Source organism: Acomys minous (genome assembly GCF_964271855.1).
Source record: "Acomys minous genome assembly, chromosome: 6".
NCBI lineage: Eukaryota > Metazoa > Chordata > Mammalia > Rodentia > Muridae > Acomys > Acomys minous.
Window position 1 is genome coordinate 125,650,349 of NC_140487.1, and position 18,859 is coordinate 125,669,207.

The following is an 18,859-nucleotide window of genomic DNA, read 5'->3' on the forward strand; positions in this document are numbered from 1 at the left end:
GAGCTAGCCTGTGGTACTCAGAAGGAACCCAGGTCCTCTGGAATAGCAGCCAGTGCATGGAGCCCCACCCCCCTGTCTCCATCTGCTTCCTTAACTTCTTTTGTGTGTGGTTTATGAAATGACTTTGTGCACATCTGCATGTAGACGTCAGAATGTGAATATAGGGTGTTTTCTTCAATCACTATTATTTGAGACAGGATCTTTCAGTTACATAGCTCTGACTGTCCTGGAACTTGCTATGTAGACCAGACTGGCTTCGAACTTCTACAGTCTGCCTGCCTCTGTCTCCTAAGTGCTGGGATTAAAGGTCTGGGTCACCATGCCTGGCCCATATTATTTTTTGAGACAGGGTCTCTCACTGACCTTGGAGCTCACTTGTTATACCAGACAGTCTGGCCTGCAAGCTGCAGGGATCCGGTTGGCCTCCACCTGCCCAGTGCTGGGGTCACAGAGGTGGGCTGGCAGTCCCACTCAGGTCCTCATGCCTGGACCATGTCCCCAGCTCCTTAACATTATTATCTTTTTAAAAAGAAAGACATTGATTTAGCTAGGCATAGTGGAGTTCCAGGGCACCACCTGGAGTGAGAGAGCGAGAGAGAGAGAGAGAGAGAGAGAGAGAGAGAGAGAGAGAGAGAGAGAATATGACTTAAAAAAACAAAAAACAAAAAAAACCAAAAGTGAGCCAGGCATGGTGGCACACTCCAGAGGCAGAGGCTGGTGGATTGCTGTGAGTTCGAGTCCAGTATAGCCAAGGCTACACAGAGAAACCCTGTCTTGGAAAACAAAACAAAACAAAACCAAAAACCTGAACAAACAAAACATCATTGAAATATTTCACTGTCACACCAGGCGTGGTGGCGCACGCCTTTAATCCCCCCACTCGGGAGGCAGAGGCAGGTGGATCACTGTGAGTTCGAGGCCAGCCTGGTCTACAAAGGGAGTCCAGGACAGCCAAGGCTAACACAGAAAGACCCTGTCTCGAAAAACCAAAAAATAAATAAATAAATAAATAAATAAATAAAATTTCACTGTCTTCCCCCCACCCCCTACTAAGTCTTCAAGAGCTGGGTTGAGGGGCTGGAGGGGCGTGTAAAGTGGCAAAGAGTAGGCGCTGCTCCTGCAGAGGACCTGACCGCAGTTTGGAGCACCCAGGCCAGGAGAGTCACACCCTCTTCTGGCCTCCCCAGGTACTTGCAGACATATGCACAAATACCACGTGCATATACATACACATCCAATAGCAAACTATTCCTCACAAGATCTGGTTTGGGTCTCACACACACACAGCACACCTGAGTGTTGACTTGCCTCCCCTCTGAGGGGGTCCATCACCGCGGCGACTGGTGGCTCCCATCTGGGACCAGCAGATGCCACACAGGTTTGCCTGGTGAAATGAGACCTTCACCGGCGCAGAGAGAATTCCCTACAGGTGCTCGACATGTGAGGGCTGCTCTGGGAGCCATCTGGAGAGGATAGGGAGGAAATAATAGGTTACTTCAAAGGTGCAGCCCAGGACAGGGGGGAGCCAAGCAGGGAGATCCACCTGGAATCAGGATGTGTTGCAACAGGGCAGAAGGCGGCGGTCCTGAGCCAAGAAAAAAGGGAAGACATTGGTGGGCAGTGCTGAGGAGGGTGGTGAAGGAAGGAAACCCTGGAAGAGGCCTGAATAGCCCAGGGAGGGGTTGCTGTGAGCCACTGGGTGTAAGCAAGGAGCGTGGACGGCGGCAGTTTGAGCAGGTCTCAGACAAGCACGACCGGAGAACTGGAACATTCTGGAACGCGGGTCTAGAGCTGCCAGGCTCCTCTGTGTTTGTCAAGAGGAGCCAACAATCTGGATTTTTATGTAAAATCTACTGACTTTTCAAAGTTGGCAACCAACTGAGATTCTTTTGAAACACCGTGCTCAGCCAAACAAAACACGTCTGCCGCCTGGCTTCTGCCTAGTCCTGGTGGGGATCGTGCTAGGGGAGGCGCCAAAGCCGGGTGTCCTGTGACTAACGCAGGGGTGAGGTGCCTGCCGGCTGGCAAGTGGGCTTGTTTCCCAGCTGAGGGACCCTGGTTTTTCTGAGGCTAGCAGGAGGCTAGCAGAAGCCAGAGGAGCAGGAGGCCAGCAGAGACCATTTCAGACCCAGGGAGACAATCGTGTCCCCACCCAGGCCTACCCTTTCTGTCTAGGTTGCAGGGACAACAGACTGGCTGGAAGGGAGGCTCACGCTTCCCGGGGCAAGGTTGGGGGGAACTGTCTGTCTCTTTGTCTGCTCCCTCAACATCACTTTGGTCCACCAGACATTTCAAGAGCCTTCTCCCATGAGGCTTCATGGTTTGAAAGTGAGCCCAGGAGTCAAAGGCTGGAGGCTAGTAGATAATAGTACCCAGAAGTCTAGGGGGTGGGGTGAGGGTGGGGTGAAGCACCCCAGAGATGCAGCTGGATGTCCATCCTCAGGCATTGGCCACCACAGGCCATCTGGGCTCATGGTGGCTGTGGCCCGGAACAAGTGTGGCAGAACTTATAGGGGTCGCTGAGGCAAATGGTTGCTGGTGGCAGATTCTGGAGTCTGCTGAGTAGGGACAGGACCTGCAAGTGCGCACCGGGAGTCCCGGCACTTAGGATGTGGAGGCAGGAAAATCAGAAAGGCCAGGGCGTCTTCAGCCATTTCATGACTTGGAGACTGAGCGACATGAAACCTTGGGAGGGGCTGGGAGGGAAGAGGGGGGCAGAGAAAAAAAAAAGGAGTAAGAACTCTGAGGCCAGCTACCTACTGGGAGGCCAAGCTGCTAGGGCCAGCAGGACAGGTGACCCAGGTAGCCTGGTCAGGGTCTTCTGAGTGTCAGCTCCCACCTTGCGCAGCAGGAAGAGTTTTTCCTCTCAGCACTGAAGCCTCAGGACGCTGGCCATGTCCTTAGCTAAGACACGCTACACCACACCCCTTTTCCTTGCAGCCCTCTCCTCATTACACAGAAGTGGCGTTGCCCCCCAAAAGTCTCCCCTGCCAGACCCAGTGTGAGCTCCCCAAGGCCTATCAGAGTCCTCACTGGGTCTCTAATACCCAGCACAGGGTTTGATTCGTGTTTGGTGGACGCACCCAGCAGAAAACTCAGGACCTTTCCACGCTGCTCACAAGCACTGGGTTCTCAGAGGCAGGGTCCATGTGGGCCACCCTGCAGGGCCAGGGAGCCTCCTCTCTGACTCGGCAGGGCTCTCCCTCCCACCAAGCTCGTTCTCCTGCACTTAGCAGCCCAGAGCCTGCAGTCACCAGTGAAGAAAGAGGGTCTGCAGCCGGGCGGTGGTGGCACACCCCAGCACTCGGGAGGCAGAGGCAGGTGGATCGCTGTGAGTTCGAGGCCAACCTGGTCTACAAAGTTAGTCCAGGACAGCCAAGGCTATGCAGAGAAACCCTGTCTTGGAAAACCAAAGGAAAAAAAAAAAAAAAAGAAAGAAAGAAAGAAAAAAAGGAGGGTCTGCAGTCTGACTTAGGAGCTTTGAGTCTCTTGGTGGAATCTGGCTCAGCTGAGTTTTTTAAAAAATTAATAATAATAATTATTATTATTATTGTTTTATTTATTTATTTATTTATGGTTTTTCGAGACAGGATTTCTCTCTGTAGCCCTGGCTGTCCTGGACTTGCTTTGTAGACCAGGCTGGCCTCAAACTCACAGCAATCCACCTGCCTCTGCCTCCCGAGTGTTGGAATTAAAGGCGTGCACCACCACTGCCCCGGCCAATTAATATTTTTATTTTGAGTGTGTTTGCCTGCATGTATGTGCGCCTTGTGTGTGCCTGGTGCTCTAAGAGGCCACCACATCCCCTGGAACTGCATGCAGTGCTGCATGGTTGTGAACCCTGCCGTGTGGGTGCTGGGAACTGAACCTGGGTCCTCTCCAAGAGCAGCAAGTGCTCTTAACCACTGAACCATCTCTCCAGCCTCAAATATTAATTTTAGTGTGTATGTGTATGTATGCTAAAACATGCATGTAGAGAGGTCAGAGGACAGTTGGATTTCTCCTGCCATCTTTTATCCTGAGCCATCTTCAGGTGCTTCTCGGAAAAGGGTTTAAAGTGCTGTTCACATCCATCGGGGTGCACACCTTTAATCCCAGCACTCTCGAGATAGAGGCAGGTGGATCTCTTTGAGTTCAAGGTTAGTTACACAGTGAGATCCTGAGTCAAAAACGACAAAACAAACCAACAACAAAAAGCTGTCTACCTATTGATAATTCCATTTCCATAAACGATTGGGGGAAATTCCTCAAAGCATATTAACCAGGCTGCTCCTGAGGAAACCGAGGGCGTGGGGCCTGCCGTGCAGCCGGGGTGGGGTGGGGTGGGGGTGGGGGTGGGGGTGGTAGAGGGGGTGGGTGTCTCTGGGTGCAGGGCTGTCAGGCCTGGATGCTGGTGATTTTGCGAAAAGTTAAGTTTTGTGCGCGTGCTGAGCTGGGCTCACAGAAACCACAGCAGCAGCCATTCAGAGAGGCCACCCCTCCTCCCCTGGTCCGCCCACCTCCACCTCCACCGCGTCCAGAACCCTGGAACTGCGGGTGGCCGTCATTCCAAAATGAGTGGGGTAGCCGCACTGAGCGGAGGGGGTGCGTGTGTCGCCGACCCGCGTGTCTGGGTGCAGGAGGCGCCTACTCCTTGGAGGCACTTCCGGCCTGAGCGGCTGCCGTGTGGCCCACCGTGCAGGAGGCCGCCAGGAGTAGGGGCGCAGCGCGCGCGCTTGGCCATCCCTGGAGGGGCCTGAGGGGCGGGGAGCAGGGCTGGGTGGGACCCCTGGGTGGGACCCCACCTGGGACACACCCCGTCTCCCGGGGAGGCGCCGTCGGTGGCGGTGGTCGGGTGCTGCGGGCTCCCCGCCCCCCGCGGGCCGCCCCGCGCTCCTCCCACCGCCCACCTGCCCCGCCCCGCCTCGCGCGCCAGGCGGCGGCGGCGCTCGGTTCCCCCGCACCCGAGCTCGGTTCTGGGCTCCCGCGCTCGGTTCTTGGTGGCTCGGCGCCATGGGTGAGTGCGACCCCGAGGACGTCTGCTCCCGCCCCGCAGGCCTGCTGGCTGCCCGGGAGGCTCGGAGGGCGTCGCGCAGAGCGGGGGCCGGGCCTGCCCCGGGGAGGGCCTTGCTGGAGCCGGGTGGACGCCGGCCTCTGCACTTGGGACTAGCTGCAGCTGCCCTGTCCTCGCCCCTGCCCCCTCGCTGCGGCGCCCAAGCCTCCGGGAAGAAAAGGCATCAGCTTAAAGGGGGGCAAACTCACGGTCAGAGACGGACAGCAGCGAACAGAGGTCGCCCCAGGCCTCTGGAAAGGGGTGTTTGGCTTCAAAGAGTCTGAGTTGGAGAACTGGGCTAGGAAGGGCATCTTGGACCCCTGGAGGTCCTCCTTTCTCCTAGCAGCCGTGCCCCGGATTGCTTAGAAAGTCTGGGGCCCTAGGAGGTTACTGAGGCTCCCGTGTCCCCCACCCCCAACCCTGCTAGTGGGACTGAGGGAAGGAATAGCTGATTTTCAAAGACTCCCCCCTGGAATCTGGACAATTTCCCTGGGGAAACTGCACAGAAAAGGGCTCTGCAAACAGATCCCCCTGCAGATAAGTTGGCTTTTAAAAAAAGAAAAGGACACTGACTTCCTTTGAAGGCAGGATTGAGGCGCCCGCCCCATCAGTCCCCTGGCCTGGAAGCTACAAGGGCCCAGGGGGAGTGTGGGTGCTCCCCACCCCCCACCCCTGACCCTGAACTGATGCCCTCTGCTTCTCCACAGAAGACCAGAGCCCAGTGGAGGAGAAGGGACTGCGCTGCCAGAACCCAGCCTGCATGGACAAGGGCCGGGCTGCCAAGGTAGGGGACTGGCCCACAAGTTCTCACTTCACGGGATCTGCTAGGAGCCCTTGCCAGGCACAGGGTGGCTGGTTTAGGAGGCAGAGAGTGTGCTTATGGAGGAGTGGGGGGATATATCTGTGAAAACAAGGACCAGCCCGGCAAGGTCCTTACCACTGCTTGAGGGGGTGGGAGCCACAGCTCCTTGTCAGAATCTGAGGAAGTGGCTTCCATGGTTTGGTTTGGGACCTGGCCACTCTTCAGACCCGGCCATAGTTCTGGGGTACGGTGGGGCCTGAGCACAGCTGTGGAAATGACCAAGGGGCAACTGGCCTTAACGTTTGAGCAATTGGAGCAAACTGAAGAGAAGGGAGCCATGGAGAGAGGTCAACAGCGAGAGTATCACTTGGGCGCTTCTGTCTGTGAGGCACTGGGCTTTGTGCCACATGCTTTCTGTGCCTTGCCGGTGGCTGTGGCAGCTCAGCAGGGAAAGGTATTGTCACCTGCTTTCCAGATGAAGATAACCAAAGTTCAGAGAGGGCGTGTGACTGGACAGGGCCCCACAGTTCATAAGGAGGCAGCTCCCTCCCAGCACACATCTGTGTGACAGTGGCCTGTCAAGTGTTGGTTTCTCCCTCCTGGGAGAGGTCCCGGGCCCCATTCCCACTTACAGGTGAGGAAGCTGAGGCTCAGAGGGATGGAATGGTTGGCAAGTGGTGGTGGACCAGGGACCCGAACCTGGGATTCAGTTCTGTAAAACCAGAGCTCATGTTCCTAACTTCCGCACAGCTTGGCCCTGCCAGCTGCGTGAGAGTTGAAACGCATCCCCCACCCCCCCCCACCCCCCCATCCATCCGGCACAGGAGGCCCTTGGTCAGGAGGAACATGCCGACTGTTCTGGGGGTGGATTTAGGAGGGGGCGGCCTCCAGTTGCCGTGGTCACCAGGCAAGGGGGCGGCTGTGATGTCAGATACAATCTGCTGGCACGGGTGGTGCCTGGCTTTGGGCTCTGGTGTTGGCTGGCTGCCTTCTCCCCCAGATTGGCAAGCAAGCCGGCCTCAGCTCCCTCAACACATCTGCTAGGAAACTGAAGCATGGCCCGACCTAAAGGGGTGACCAACGGCTGAGACGCATTGTCTCACGCCTCCCGGGGGGGGGGCTGGGCTGGGGCCCCAAGCTGCTGTGGACAGGTCTTGTGGCATGAGGAGACGGCTGGTCTCTAAGCGGCTGACCCTCTGTAGCCTTCAGACCCGCCCTGGTCTGATGGGGGCCACAGGATCACCTATCCTGCCGGGAAAGGATATCCTGAAGGAGGTGGCCTCTGGCGGAAGTGGAGATACGGGTAACAGGAAGGAAGCAGTAGACCATGGAAGGGGATGAGCTATAGGCAGGAGTGCAGAGGCAGAGAGGAGAGGGACGGTGAAGGTTTGGTGAGAAAGAGTGACAGAAGTCATTGCTGGTGCCTTGACTTATCACCATGGTGATGCGTGAGGTGCTGTGGGGAAACTGAGCTTAGAGAGGCCAAGAGACCTGCTTACATCACAGAGAGTGCCTGGAGGAGCTCGCCCCAGGGTGGGACTCTCTGAGAACAGGGCCTGTTCTTTCCTCTGTTTGTTTGTTTTTGAGGTTGTCCAGGACTCACTTTGTAGACCAGGCTGGCCTCGAACTCACAGAGATCCAACTGCCTGTGCCTCCCAGGGCTGGGATTACAGGCGTGGACCCTGTTCTTAATCTCTTGCTGTTAGCAGGAAAGACCATCAGCAAACAGGGCTGCTCCTGATTCTGGAGGGCGCCCTTGGGTGCTGAGGTCTGCCTCACCCCTGTGTTCTGTTTCTGGACCTCGCTAGGGTCAGGGTAACCGTGACGGAGTTGCTGACGGAACAGGAGATGTGCAGTTGGAGAGCAGAGTAGGCCAGGGGAGGGCATTGGAGCCATGAGCCGGGAGGATGTGTGTCCTGCATGTCAGGATTGTATGCCGGGAGACTCAAGAGAAGTGATGAAAATGTATAGGTCATACCGTTCCGAGATTGTGTCCACCTCTTTGCAGTCCTGTGATCCTGAGCAGCCTCTGCGCCTCTCTCAATTGCTCTGAGGATTAAAAGCGGCCCTCTGTGTAGAATGTTTTGAAGCGTCTAGCATGCCGCTGTGTCGGGTGCTTGCTGCGATCAGATCATAGAATTCATCTGCAGTGTGGGAATAGTCAGGCCTCTCTCCTGGGCCCTCGACTGTGCTCTCTGTGTCTCCCTGAGAGAGAGAGGCTTTACAGGGCTCCACTCCAGGCTCTGCCCAGCAAATGTGTATTGCACACTGGGAGGGGGCTGGGGTGTGACAGCGGCAGGTGAGTGTCATGGGTGTCCTCGGCTCTCCCACAAAATAGCCATACGGCAGTGGGCAGTGGGTGACCCCAGCTCTGTGCTGGGGTGGGGGGCCTCCTTGTGGCAGGCATTCTGGTCAAAGTCTGCTCCGCACTTTGGGCCACGAGGGGACATGGTGGAGGGCTGGTGCTGGACCACAGGCCTCCCTACTGATGGGTTTGGGAATCCTCAAACCAAGGGAGCAATCGTAGCAGTTGTGTTTGGCAGGAGTGTGCCAGCCCCAGTACGTGTCTTGTGCCAGCAGCCCACCCTACTCCATCCCTGTGGGATGACAGATGACTTCCTGTGATTAGGGATCCCATTCCCAAGCAGCCCCCAGGAAGAGAGGGAGGCAAGTTTCGATTTCATAGAAGTTTCCCACGTCGGACTAGTCCTCCCTCCACTGTTCAGCCGTGAGCTCTTCGTCCTTTTACTCAAGGCTGGGGGTCTGTAGGAGTGATGGACTGGGTGGGCATTAGACACGGTACCCTCGGGTGTTATGGAGGGAGAGAGGAGGAGTCTGGGGTCGTGCCAAGATGAAGGCCAGTGGACTCAGGGCCAAGGGAGGCCGGCACCCTCTGCTGTCCCTGAGTCAGGATGCCATGAGCACAGGGACTGGCCTGTTTTCTGGGGCAATGCTTTGGTAATAAGAGACCAGGAGAGGTGGATGTGGGGGCACACACCTGTAATCTCAGCACTCGGGAGGCACAGACAGGTGGATCGCTGTGAGTTTGAGGCCCACCTGGTCTACAAAGTGAGTCCAGGACAGCCAATACTACACAAAGAAACCCTGTCCTGGAAAAGCAAAAAACAAACAAACAAACAAACAAACGGGTCGGGGAGGGAGGTTTGGAGGTCTTTGGAGGTGACTGGTCCCTTTAGAAGCTAGTCAGCTGTAAACAGGCAGTGGCCCTGCCTACTCCTGAGGAAGGCAGAGGAACAGTGTGTGTGGATCACTTAGGTTGTGCTAAATAATTTGGAGGGAGCAATTGAAAACTTGGGGCACCTGCCCAGCAAATAAGATTAGAGGAGAGGAGCTGCCTGGTGGGGCCCAGCTCGACAGAGCTGAACCCCAGATCTGCCCTTCTGGGGTAAGGGAAGAGGGGCGGGGTTGTTTGGCCCACTGTGCCTCCCTGCCTCCCAGTCCTGAGTACAGTTACAGGTTTCTGAGAGAGGAGAGTCCATATAGAGAGTTCCAGGCCAGTTAGGGTTACACAGTGAAACCCTCTGTGTGTGTGTGTGTGTGTGTGTGTGTGTGTGTGTGTGTGTACACGCCCGCGCGTGTACACGAGCCCTCTTGCAGAGGACGTGGGTTCAGTTCCCAGCACCCACACGTCAACTCACAACTGTCTGTAACTCCAGTTCTGAGGGATCTGGCACCCTCTTTTGACCTCTGTGGGCACCGAAGCACACATGTGGTGCGCAGACATACACGCTGACAAAATACTCAGATACATCAAATAAAAATAAATACATCTTTATTTTGTTAAAGGGAGCCTGAGGAAGGCAGGCAGTTTCTGGGACACCCTGTTTAGAAGCAAGCGGTCAGCCTGGTTTGAGGCACAGGCCCCGTGTCCCCTGGCTGCTCCTCCAGCCAGGACAGTTTCTTGTCACAGCTCCTCCTCTCCCTTGGGCCCAGGAGAATGACCAGGGACTTGGAATACGCTATGGAATATGGCCCTGTCACATACACTGATGCCTACACTTCATTTCCTGTAGCCAAGATCCTAGCTTATCCCCCCCAAAGCCACCGCTTGGCTTCCTGCCCCCTTCTGGTTCACGGTCAGGACTTTTCCTGGGACCCTTTATGCTTCCGTCCAGTGGGCAGTAGGTGATGGCACCCCCCGCACCTAAGCCATATCTGCTGTTTCCCTCACTCTGTACACTCTGGGGTGTGACATGTATAGCTCGAGCCTGGGCTGTAAGGAGACATGTGTCCCTAGGTGAGTCTAACTAGAGTGAAGACTGCGCAGGCATGGGATATCTGAGTTAAAGGTAAGAATTCTAAGTTAGGGAGCCTCGTCATAAGGCCTGCAGTTCCTTACTAAGGGTCCCGTTGACGCTACCTCGTTTAGTTAATGATGGAATGTGCCCAAACACTACAGGGACCATGAGGCATCTGTGGTTGTGGTGTGGGGGCTGCTGGTTAGTGAGGGTAAGGATTGAGGGAGCAAGTCCACAGGGGCCTAGGCCAGTGGGGTACTTAGGAGGCAGTTCCAACCCTGCCCCATCTGAAAGTCCCAAGTGACCTGAAAAGAAAAGGTCCCAGGGGTTGGGGGGGGGGAGGGGTGGGCCAGCAGGGGACATAAGAGGCTGTGCCTCCTGCTGCCTGGGGAAGGGGAGAAGCTGATGAGAGGCCCTGGCCAGTCTTGGTGGGAGACAGGAGATAGAGCACAGAGGGTTCCTAGGCCCTAAGCACGCCCTAATGACCTTCCTCAGTGATCTTGAGGCTACGTAGTTGCTGTGTCCAGGTCCCACATCAAGGTTATGGTAGGATACAGTAGCCATCCTCAGACAGCTCGGTCCAGTGGTGCCAGAGCTCTTCTCATGCAGGTGAGGAGATTGTGGAAAAGGGCCGAGGTAGGCGGGGCACAGAACCTCCTCAGAGTTTTCCCAAGAGCCTTCGCTGTACAGCTGGGGGAGCCGGTACCTGGAGTCCAGGGGCTGCATTCAAGGAGCAAGATTCACAGACTGCAGCCCCTTCCTCCCGCCGAGCTCTGCCTCTCAGCCGGTCCTCTCAAGAGGAAGGAGCCTGTAGCTAGGTTCTGGTCCTGTGCCCTCTGTCCTAGATCAGGCTCTGCCTCCACATAGGGCCTGGAGACCCACAGGACAAAAGGGTGAGGCTAAGGGTAAGGAGGGGCCCTCGAGCTGCCCGCAGCTCTGAGAGCTGCCTGGCAGAGCCACCCCACCCCAGCTGGCCTGCCCACGCATGCAGGCCCCACCCTTGGATATCTGAGGTGATGGGTAGAGCCCTGGGCCATCTCTCAAGGGAGCCAAGCCCTGCTAGAAAAGCCGAGGGCAAGTGTTCTTTCAGACTAGAAGCCTGGCTGTCATCCCCAGCCCGTCCATCTGCTGTGGGCTGAGCGCTGGGCTCGCTCTGGATCTTTCCCCGGGTCTGTAGTTCCTGCTGTACCCCGAACCCCCCTCATTCCAGGCTGGCCCTGTGTAGACTGTGGGAGTCCACAGAATCTTCTGATTTTCTGGGGTTGGGGAAAAGGTCCTTGGGGGGGAGGTAAAACACCTGGTTGGGGGGGGGCGCCTCAGAGACTCCATTATTCATCAGGCTCAGCATCTAGTTTCTAGGTATTAGTTTCAACAAGGCAGGCCTGACTCACCCTGGAGCCAGGCTAGTCTGGAACGGGGGCCCCCTCCCCAGAGAGTCAAGGGCTGAGACCTCAGGTCTGCTTCTTAGTTCCTTGTTGTCCGTTAGGTGGGAGGCCTTTCCCGTCCTCGTGCCCACTCTGTCGTGTGTCCTTGACCTTACACTCTGGCCTGGGGCAGCAGGGCCCTGGTCCCCTAAGCAGCAGCCTCCACCCCCTCGTGAATATCCCACACATAGGGTGACCAGAGCCCAAGCTCTCAAAAGACCTTTTTAGGAAAATGTCCTGGCCCAGTGATCATTGCTTGCTGGGACTTAGTTACCCATACCAATGGGATTCCTTCCGAGCTGTCTTTGAGCTCTGCCCTCTCCTCAAGAAGTGGTCTTCAAGACCGTCTTGTCCAGACCACTGTCGGCCTGTGCCCGTGCCCCACCCTCACACCGCAACTGAGCCACGGGCAACGGTTCCACTCCAGGCCTTAGCTTCTTCCTGTTAAGCTGGAGGCAATCACTGTCTCCTGGGCCTCACTGGGGAGAGCAGGACTTGTCACTCAGCCTCCTGGGACAGGAAGCTGGGAGGTCCCAGTGAGACGTAATAGCTATCCAACTGTGGGACTAGGACAGGCAGAGGGCTGGGACGAGACCACCGGAATGTGAATGGAAACTCACCTGCCGTAGGTCGGCGGGCACAAGGCTACACACAAGGTCACATGCAGGCTCCAGCGGGAGGGAGAAACAGCATCGGGGAAGGCTGTGCTGGCCGTTGGCCACAGGGAAGATGTCCTCCCTGAGGGCTTTTCTGTTCCAAGTTCCTCAACGGCGGCAGACCCTTCCTGTGCTTTCGTTTGTTCATCCATCGCTCTTGCTTGTGACAGTGTGCCAGAGCCATCCTGAAGATGGAGGATACAGGGAGCCAGACACCGAGGCCACTGGCCTCTGGCAACAATGTCACGTGATAAGAAAGCTAAGACCGGGCTGGAGAGGTGGCTCAGAGGTTAAGAGCACTGTCTGTTCTTCCAAAAGGTCCTGAGTTCAATTCCCGGAAACCACCTGGTGGCTCACAACCATCTATAATGGGATCTGGTGCCCTCTTCTGAAGGGCAGGCAAACATGTGGGCAGAATACTGTATAAATGATAAATAGAATAAATAAATCTTAAAAAAAGAAAGAAAGAAAGAAAGAAAGCTAAGACCGGAATTAATTCAACATCGGGCACTCAGAGAAGGAGACTGAGGGGGTGTTTTGAGAGTTCTTTGGGGGAGGTAGGGCTTGGGGCCCCCTGCCAACCATTTGAAAGTTGAGCACATACAGTTCTAGACAGAGCGTGAGGGGTGCGGACTCTGAGCTTGGGAGCCGTAGGGATATCAGTCAGAAGGCCAGGGGACAACGGCTCCATGAGGCCACCTGGGAGATAAAGGGGGAACCAGGCCGTGGTGGGAAGATGGGAAATTTGTTTTCAAGGGAGTCGCTTGTACTGTCCATGGTGAGTGACCTAGCCTTTGGAGTGAAAGTAGCCCTTGAAGTCAAGGCTCCATTCGAAGAGGGCTTGCCGAGCACCCAGGCCCCAGAGTGTAAGCCGGGAGTGGTGTGTTAGGGTTCTCTGGGGTAACACAACGTACAGAGTGAATCTCCTCCCACAGAAGTGGATTTACTAGGATGACTTACAGGCAGTGGTCCAGCTAATCCAACACTGGCTGCCTGTGAACAGAAAGTGCAATGGACGTCTCAGCTGGGTCTCCGGTAGACGCTAAAAGAAGTAGGTTCTAATGCCAGCGAAGGAGTGGGCTTGCTGGCAAGGCCAAAGCTTCCTCTTCCGGTCCTTACATAGGCTACCAGCAGAAGGCGTGGCCCGAGTTAAAGGTGTGTCTTGCCACCTCAAGATCCAGACCAAAGATGTGTGTCGTTCTGCCTCAAAGGTCGGGACTAGAAGTGGACTGACCCACTTCAAACCAGGTGTGCCCTCTGTTTCTGGATTTTAGTTCATTCCAGATGTAGTCAAGTTGACAGGAGTAGCCATCCTACTGGGCGAGGTGGCTCCCGCCCTTTGGTCCCAGCATAGGCAGGGGGATCACTGTGAGTTCAAAGCCAGAGCGAATCCAGAACAGCCAGGGCTACACTGAGAAACCCTGTCTCGAAAAACCAGTAGATAGATTGATAGATAGATAGATAGATAGATAGATAGATGGATGACAGATAGATACAGAGGAAACGACTGAGTAGCTGTCACAGTGGTGATCACAACTTTCGGGGGTGCATGCAGATCAGAAGTTTAAGGCCATTCTGAACTACATGGTGAGTTCTGTGAGACGGTCACAAAGCAGTCTGGGTTTAACCATACCCGTGCACTTGTCTCTTTATGTCTGCCTTAACCCTAGGTGATGGAAGGGAGTTATAATCGCTACCTCCACTTCCTCCACTTCCCCCTGCCCGAGTGTGAAAGCCATTTGATAACCAGAACGCAGACAGCCCCACCCCATCTTGGGACCAGAGGCTTGTCAGGTTGTGTAGAGCTCCCTCTGGCGGCAGGGACCCAGCCTACCGATACCAGTGACCTCCCGCAAAGGCCTGCCAGGCTGAGGGGTTTCCCTGGCCCAACTCCCAGGGGACGGCGGCTGGCGACTGCCCAGCTTCTCCGTGCTTTCCCGCTTCTCTCTCTCTCTCTCAGGTCGTGGGTCCCGTTGGAGCCCCTGCTGCTGCGTGCGATATGGGGGTGGGGGTCCGTAAGGCTTTGCATGGGGCTGAAGTGGGCCTCAACACAGGATGCTGGAGACCCAGCAAAGAGAGCCGTTCACGGGTGAAGGGCAAGCAGTGTCTTAGGATCGCGAGGGAGTTGGCCCTTAGACCAGCTGCACCCCTCGTGTGTGGTGTCTGGAGCCCCTGGGGTGGAGAAACACTGGACTGAGTCCCTGAGGCGGGGACTCCAGCCCGTATTCCAGCCTGAGTAGCCCTGGCTGGGAGTGGCTGGGGTTCCACGGGGTGTCACCAGCCCAGCCCCCTGGGCCTGACAGCACAATGGCAGGAAGCCGGCCTCTGTGCTTTGTCCCGAGCACAGCACAGACCGTCGCTTCCTCAGGCCACCATGGGGACAGGACCCGGCGTCTCCGGGCGCCGAGCAGCAGCCAGGCCCAGCTCCGAGCTGCCCTCCCCAGACTCCCAGTCCCCCTGGGTTGGGGGTTACACCCGCAGCAGCGAGAGCCAGGTAGGGGGGTGTGGGTGGGCCAAAGCCTAGCGGGTGGGTATAACTCAGCTCTTCTCTGTCCCTCTCCGCATGGAGTCGGGGTGGCTGAGCCCCTGTCTGGACTGCACACTGCTAGGTTGTGGGGGTGAGGCTTGGGAGGGGGTCCCCACCCTGGGGCTTAGAGGCTGGAGAACAGAGATGCTCCCAAGCCCTGGCCCTTTCGTGTCCGAAGCCTCCGGACACACCTGTGGCACAAACGCCACCCCTCCCCCTTTCCTTCCTCTGTTCCACGCCCTCCTTTGCCACTCAGCCCCTGCTTCTCCGGCGAGGGGAGAGCCTGTCTTCCAGCGCTCCTTGACCTGACCTGAGGGTGAGGTGGCCGGGGATGGCTGTGCCCAAGCTTCTGTCTTAGTATTTGCGAGGAGCTTGTTCCACTGACATGCTGGGCTTCTCCCAGGGAGGTGGGCTTGGTGGACAGTAGGGAAGTGGAGGGAGAGAGGCCGGAGAGTCTAGCTGTGTGAGTGAGTCTGCTTTAGTGATGGGGACACCCTGTAGCCTTGGGGACATAAGGAAGGCGAGGGCTGCCCAAGAGGGCTTTGCTCTCATCTGAGCTTGTGATCTTCTCTCTGGGGATTCCAGAAGGTCATCCTTGCTTCACATGGGAACTCTGGTTCTGTCTCTGCGACTGACCCTCGTGGGTCCCCTGAAGCTGACCAGGGCAGGATGGAGTTTGCAGCTGCTGTCATGGTAGGAGGGCTGATGAAAGTCTCAAGGCTGGAAAGTGAATCCCTTGAGGAGGAATAGAATGAATTGTCTGTCTCTCTGTCTCTGTCTGTCTGTCTTGGTGTGTGTATGTGTCTTTCTCTCTCTCTCTGGGCTGAAACTCAGAGATCTCCCAGACTCTGCCTCTGGAGTCCTGGGATTAAAGGTGCCCAAATCTGCTGTCTTTATGTTGACAAATGTGGCCCTGAATTGGGAGCCCCTCTCAGGAACATACAAAGTGTCTCCACTGTGAGACCGACCCTGGCCTTGGCTGGTATATAGCTACACTTGGCATTGATGCCTGAAGCTAGCCTAGGTAGCAGCAGGGAGCCCAGGCCAGGCTCATGGACCTGGGGGAAGGAATTGGAGTTGGGTAGGTGCCTCCCCAGAGGAGCAGGTGCCTCCCCAGATCATGTCAGGAGGAGGCACTTCTGGGAGCCCCACCCCCACCCCTCATCAACAAAGCCAGGGCATTGTCAGTGTGCTCTGGGACTGCTCGTAGGTACATGTTTTCCTGCCTTTATTAGCAGTGGATTAAAACAGGAACTGGAACCATTTCCAAGCCCTGACCACCCGCTGTGAGGAATCTGGGCCATGATGTCCACTGCGCCGGCATCTCAGGGCCCAGTTCCTGTCATCCCCCCTCGGGCAGTTGCTACGTCCCTATCTGGAGTAACAGAGAGACACAAGAGCCTAATCATCAAGCATCGAACTAAGTTTGGTTACTTTCCGGAAACTACCTCTTCAAGGCTGACAGGCCCCCGTGCGTGCACACACACACACTCACACACACGCTCTTCTCTCCGTGGTTTGATAACCTGGCGGTGGCGTGAAGGTGTATAATTGGGGGTCCGGCATCACGCACCCTGGCTTCAAGCCCTGGCTCGACTGGGCGTGCGACCTTTGGTGATTCACTTTCATGAGCTTCACACTCTTCTTGTGTAAAACAAGGATGAGAGGAAATGACACAGAAATGACTTCAGTGCAGCCCTTATGGACTGAGCTTGGACGGTCCCCTGCCTCTGCCTCCCCGCCACCCCCCGGAAACACACACACACACACACACACACACACACACACACACACACACACACTTCAGTCGCTTTCTCTGCTGTCTGGGCCATCTTCCTCTTGTCTGTCATTGTGGACGTCTCTGTTGAGGCTCTCTCAGCCAGACACTCTCCAGTGCCTCTCCACTTGCCTAATTAATAAATTATACAAGTATTGAGCTGGCAAGATGGCTCCGTGGGTGTAAAGGCTCTTGCCGCGAAAGCCGACAGATTGTCTAGGCCTGGAGATAGGGCTCTGAGTCAGTCCTGGGGGCTCACTATGTGTTGTGGGGACCAGGCTGGAATATTGAGTAGAGGAAGGAAGCGCAATTGAAAGCCTGGACCATTGAGGAAAGGCCTGCCGGGTGTTAGCATTGCAGGCCAGGCACCAGCAGGTGGCAGAGGTGGGGACCTCCCGCTTTTACACAGTGACACAGAGTCCCTGGAGGGTTCTGGGTGGATATAGTGCGAGTCCTCCTGGAACAGGGCTCCCTCTGACCGCCCACGGGGCAGCTGACCAGATAGGGGGTGGGGAGGCCAGTTAGCACGTTAGTGACGTCATCTATCTGAGAAGCCATCAGGACAGCAGGTACTGGCTCAGCTCTTAGGAGCAGTGGCTGCTTTTTACAAAGGACACAGGTTTGATTCCCAGCACCCGTGTGGCGGCTCACGGCCAACTGTATAACTCCATTTCCAAGGGATCTGGCCCCCTCTTCTGGCCTCTGTGGACACTGCATGCTTGTGGTGCACACACGTACATGCAGGCAGGCAAAAGAAGTCACGTATTTGATATAAAACAAGTGTACAAAAACAAAAGCCAACAAAAATAAATCTAAAGCAAAAGGGGAAATAAAACAGACCAGTGCAGTTTAAGGTCATCCTCATCTACATAGTAAGTTGGAGGCCAGCTTGGGACCTTCTTTCATTTATATTTATTTATTCACTTTCTATCCCGGTCATAGCCCCCTCCCACCTCTCCTCCCGGGCCCAACCTCCCTCCCTCTTTCCCCACTTGGGGCCATCTCAAAACTCCCTTTCCTGCCCAGAAAAAAAGAAAAAAGAGGGCTGGAGAGATGGCTCAGAGGTTAAGAGCACTGTCTGTTCTCCCAAAGGTCCTGAGTTCAATTCCGAGCACCCACATGGTGGCTCACAACCATCTACAGTGAGATCTGGTGCCCTCTTCTGGTGTGCGGGCACACATGTAGACAGAATGCTGTATATATAGTAAATAAATAAATCTTAGGGGAAAAAATCCCTACGCCCACTGCCCATCATGGCAGGAGTTATTGATTGAGGCACAAACCACCAATGTTTGTGGAAGCCCTTGAGCTGACTGGGGAAGATAACAACCCAAGTGTTGGCCAGGACTCTTTGTTACCCACCAAGTGGGGCTAGGAGGACAGCGCAGGGGTTAGGAGCACTTACTGCTCTTCTGGAGGACCTCACATTGGGAGCCTTGAAACTACCAATCTGAAACTCTGTTCTAGCCTCTATTCGTGCCCATACACAGATGCACACAGAGACACACGCACACATACACCCCCACACACACATACCACCACCACCACCACCATGGGGAGAAGGGGTTTTACGGAGAGTCCCCAAGTGATCTGCTATATCCCGTACGCTGACGGAAAGAATCAGTTATGTCCTGTCCTGGTCAAACATTCAGACACTCCAAAAAGCCAATGTTATTAAGGAAAAAAAGGGAAGAAGAAGAGGCTGGAGAGATGGGTCAGAGGTTAAGAGCACTGCTTGCTCTTTCAAAGGTCCTGAGTTCAATTCCTAGCAACTACATGGTGGTTCACAACCATCTATAGTGCGATCTGGTGCCCTCTTCTGGCCTGCAGGTGTACATGCAGGCAGAACACTCTATACATAATAAATACACAGATCTTTAAAAAAAAAAAAAAGAGGTGGCGCACTTGAGAGGCAGAGGCAGGCAGATCTCTGTGAGTTCAAGGCCAGCCTGGTCTACAAAAGCGAGTCCAGGACAGCCAGGACTGTTACACAGAGAAACCCTGTCTCAAAAAACCTAGGGAAAAGAGGGGGGCGGGGGCGGAGAGAGACAGAGACAGACACACAGACAGAGAGAGAGACACACACACACACAGAGAGAGAGAGACAAGAGAAATTCATGTGTGGATTTTGTATCGGATTCAGGATGGGAGGGTTAGACACACATGCATATGTATGTATATACACAGAGAGAGAGAGACAGACAGACAGACAGAGAGACAGAGACAGTGTACCAGATACTTCAGCAGGTAAAAGTGCTTGTATAGTCAGGCTGATGGTCTGTCTTCAGTTCCTGAAACCCACACTGGGGATAGATCATTTGTTCTCTGATGTACACACACACATATACAGAGTAATTATTTTTAAAGCTGGGCCAGAGAGAT

The 18,859-nt window shown here is 55.4% G+C and overlaps 1 protein-coding gene across 5 annotated transcripts in view; it reads left to right on the forward strand.

Moving 5' to 3' along the window:
* Positions 1-4,875: 4,875 nt before the first annotated feature.
* Positions 4,876-18,859, forward strand: part of PLEKHG5 (pleckstrin homology and RhoGEF domain containing G5) — a 28,446-nt gene continuing 14,462 nt past the window's right edge. Inside the window, exons 1-2 of one of the 5 annotated variants that reach the window (XM_084786862.1) lie at positions 4,876-4,996; positions 5,740-5,816. In XM_084786862.1, coding sequence (XP_084642988.1) covers positions 4,993-4,996; positions 5,740-5,816 — 81 coding nt within the window. In that variant the 5' untranslated portion in view covers positions 4,876-4,992. Of the gene's footprint in view, positions 4,997-5,277; positions 5,294-5,739; positions 5,817-13,309; positions 13,422-14,513; positions 14,668-18,859 lie in introns of those variants that run through there. The other 4 variants (XM_084786863.1, XM_084786864.1, XM_084786865.1 and 1 more) reach the window with 4 other exon arrangements.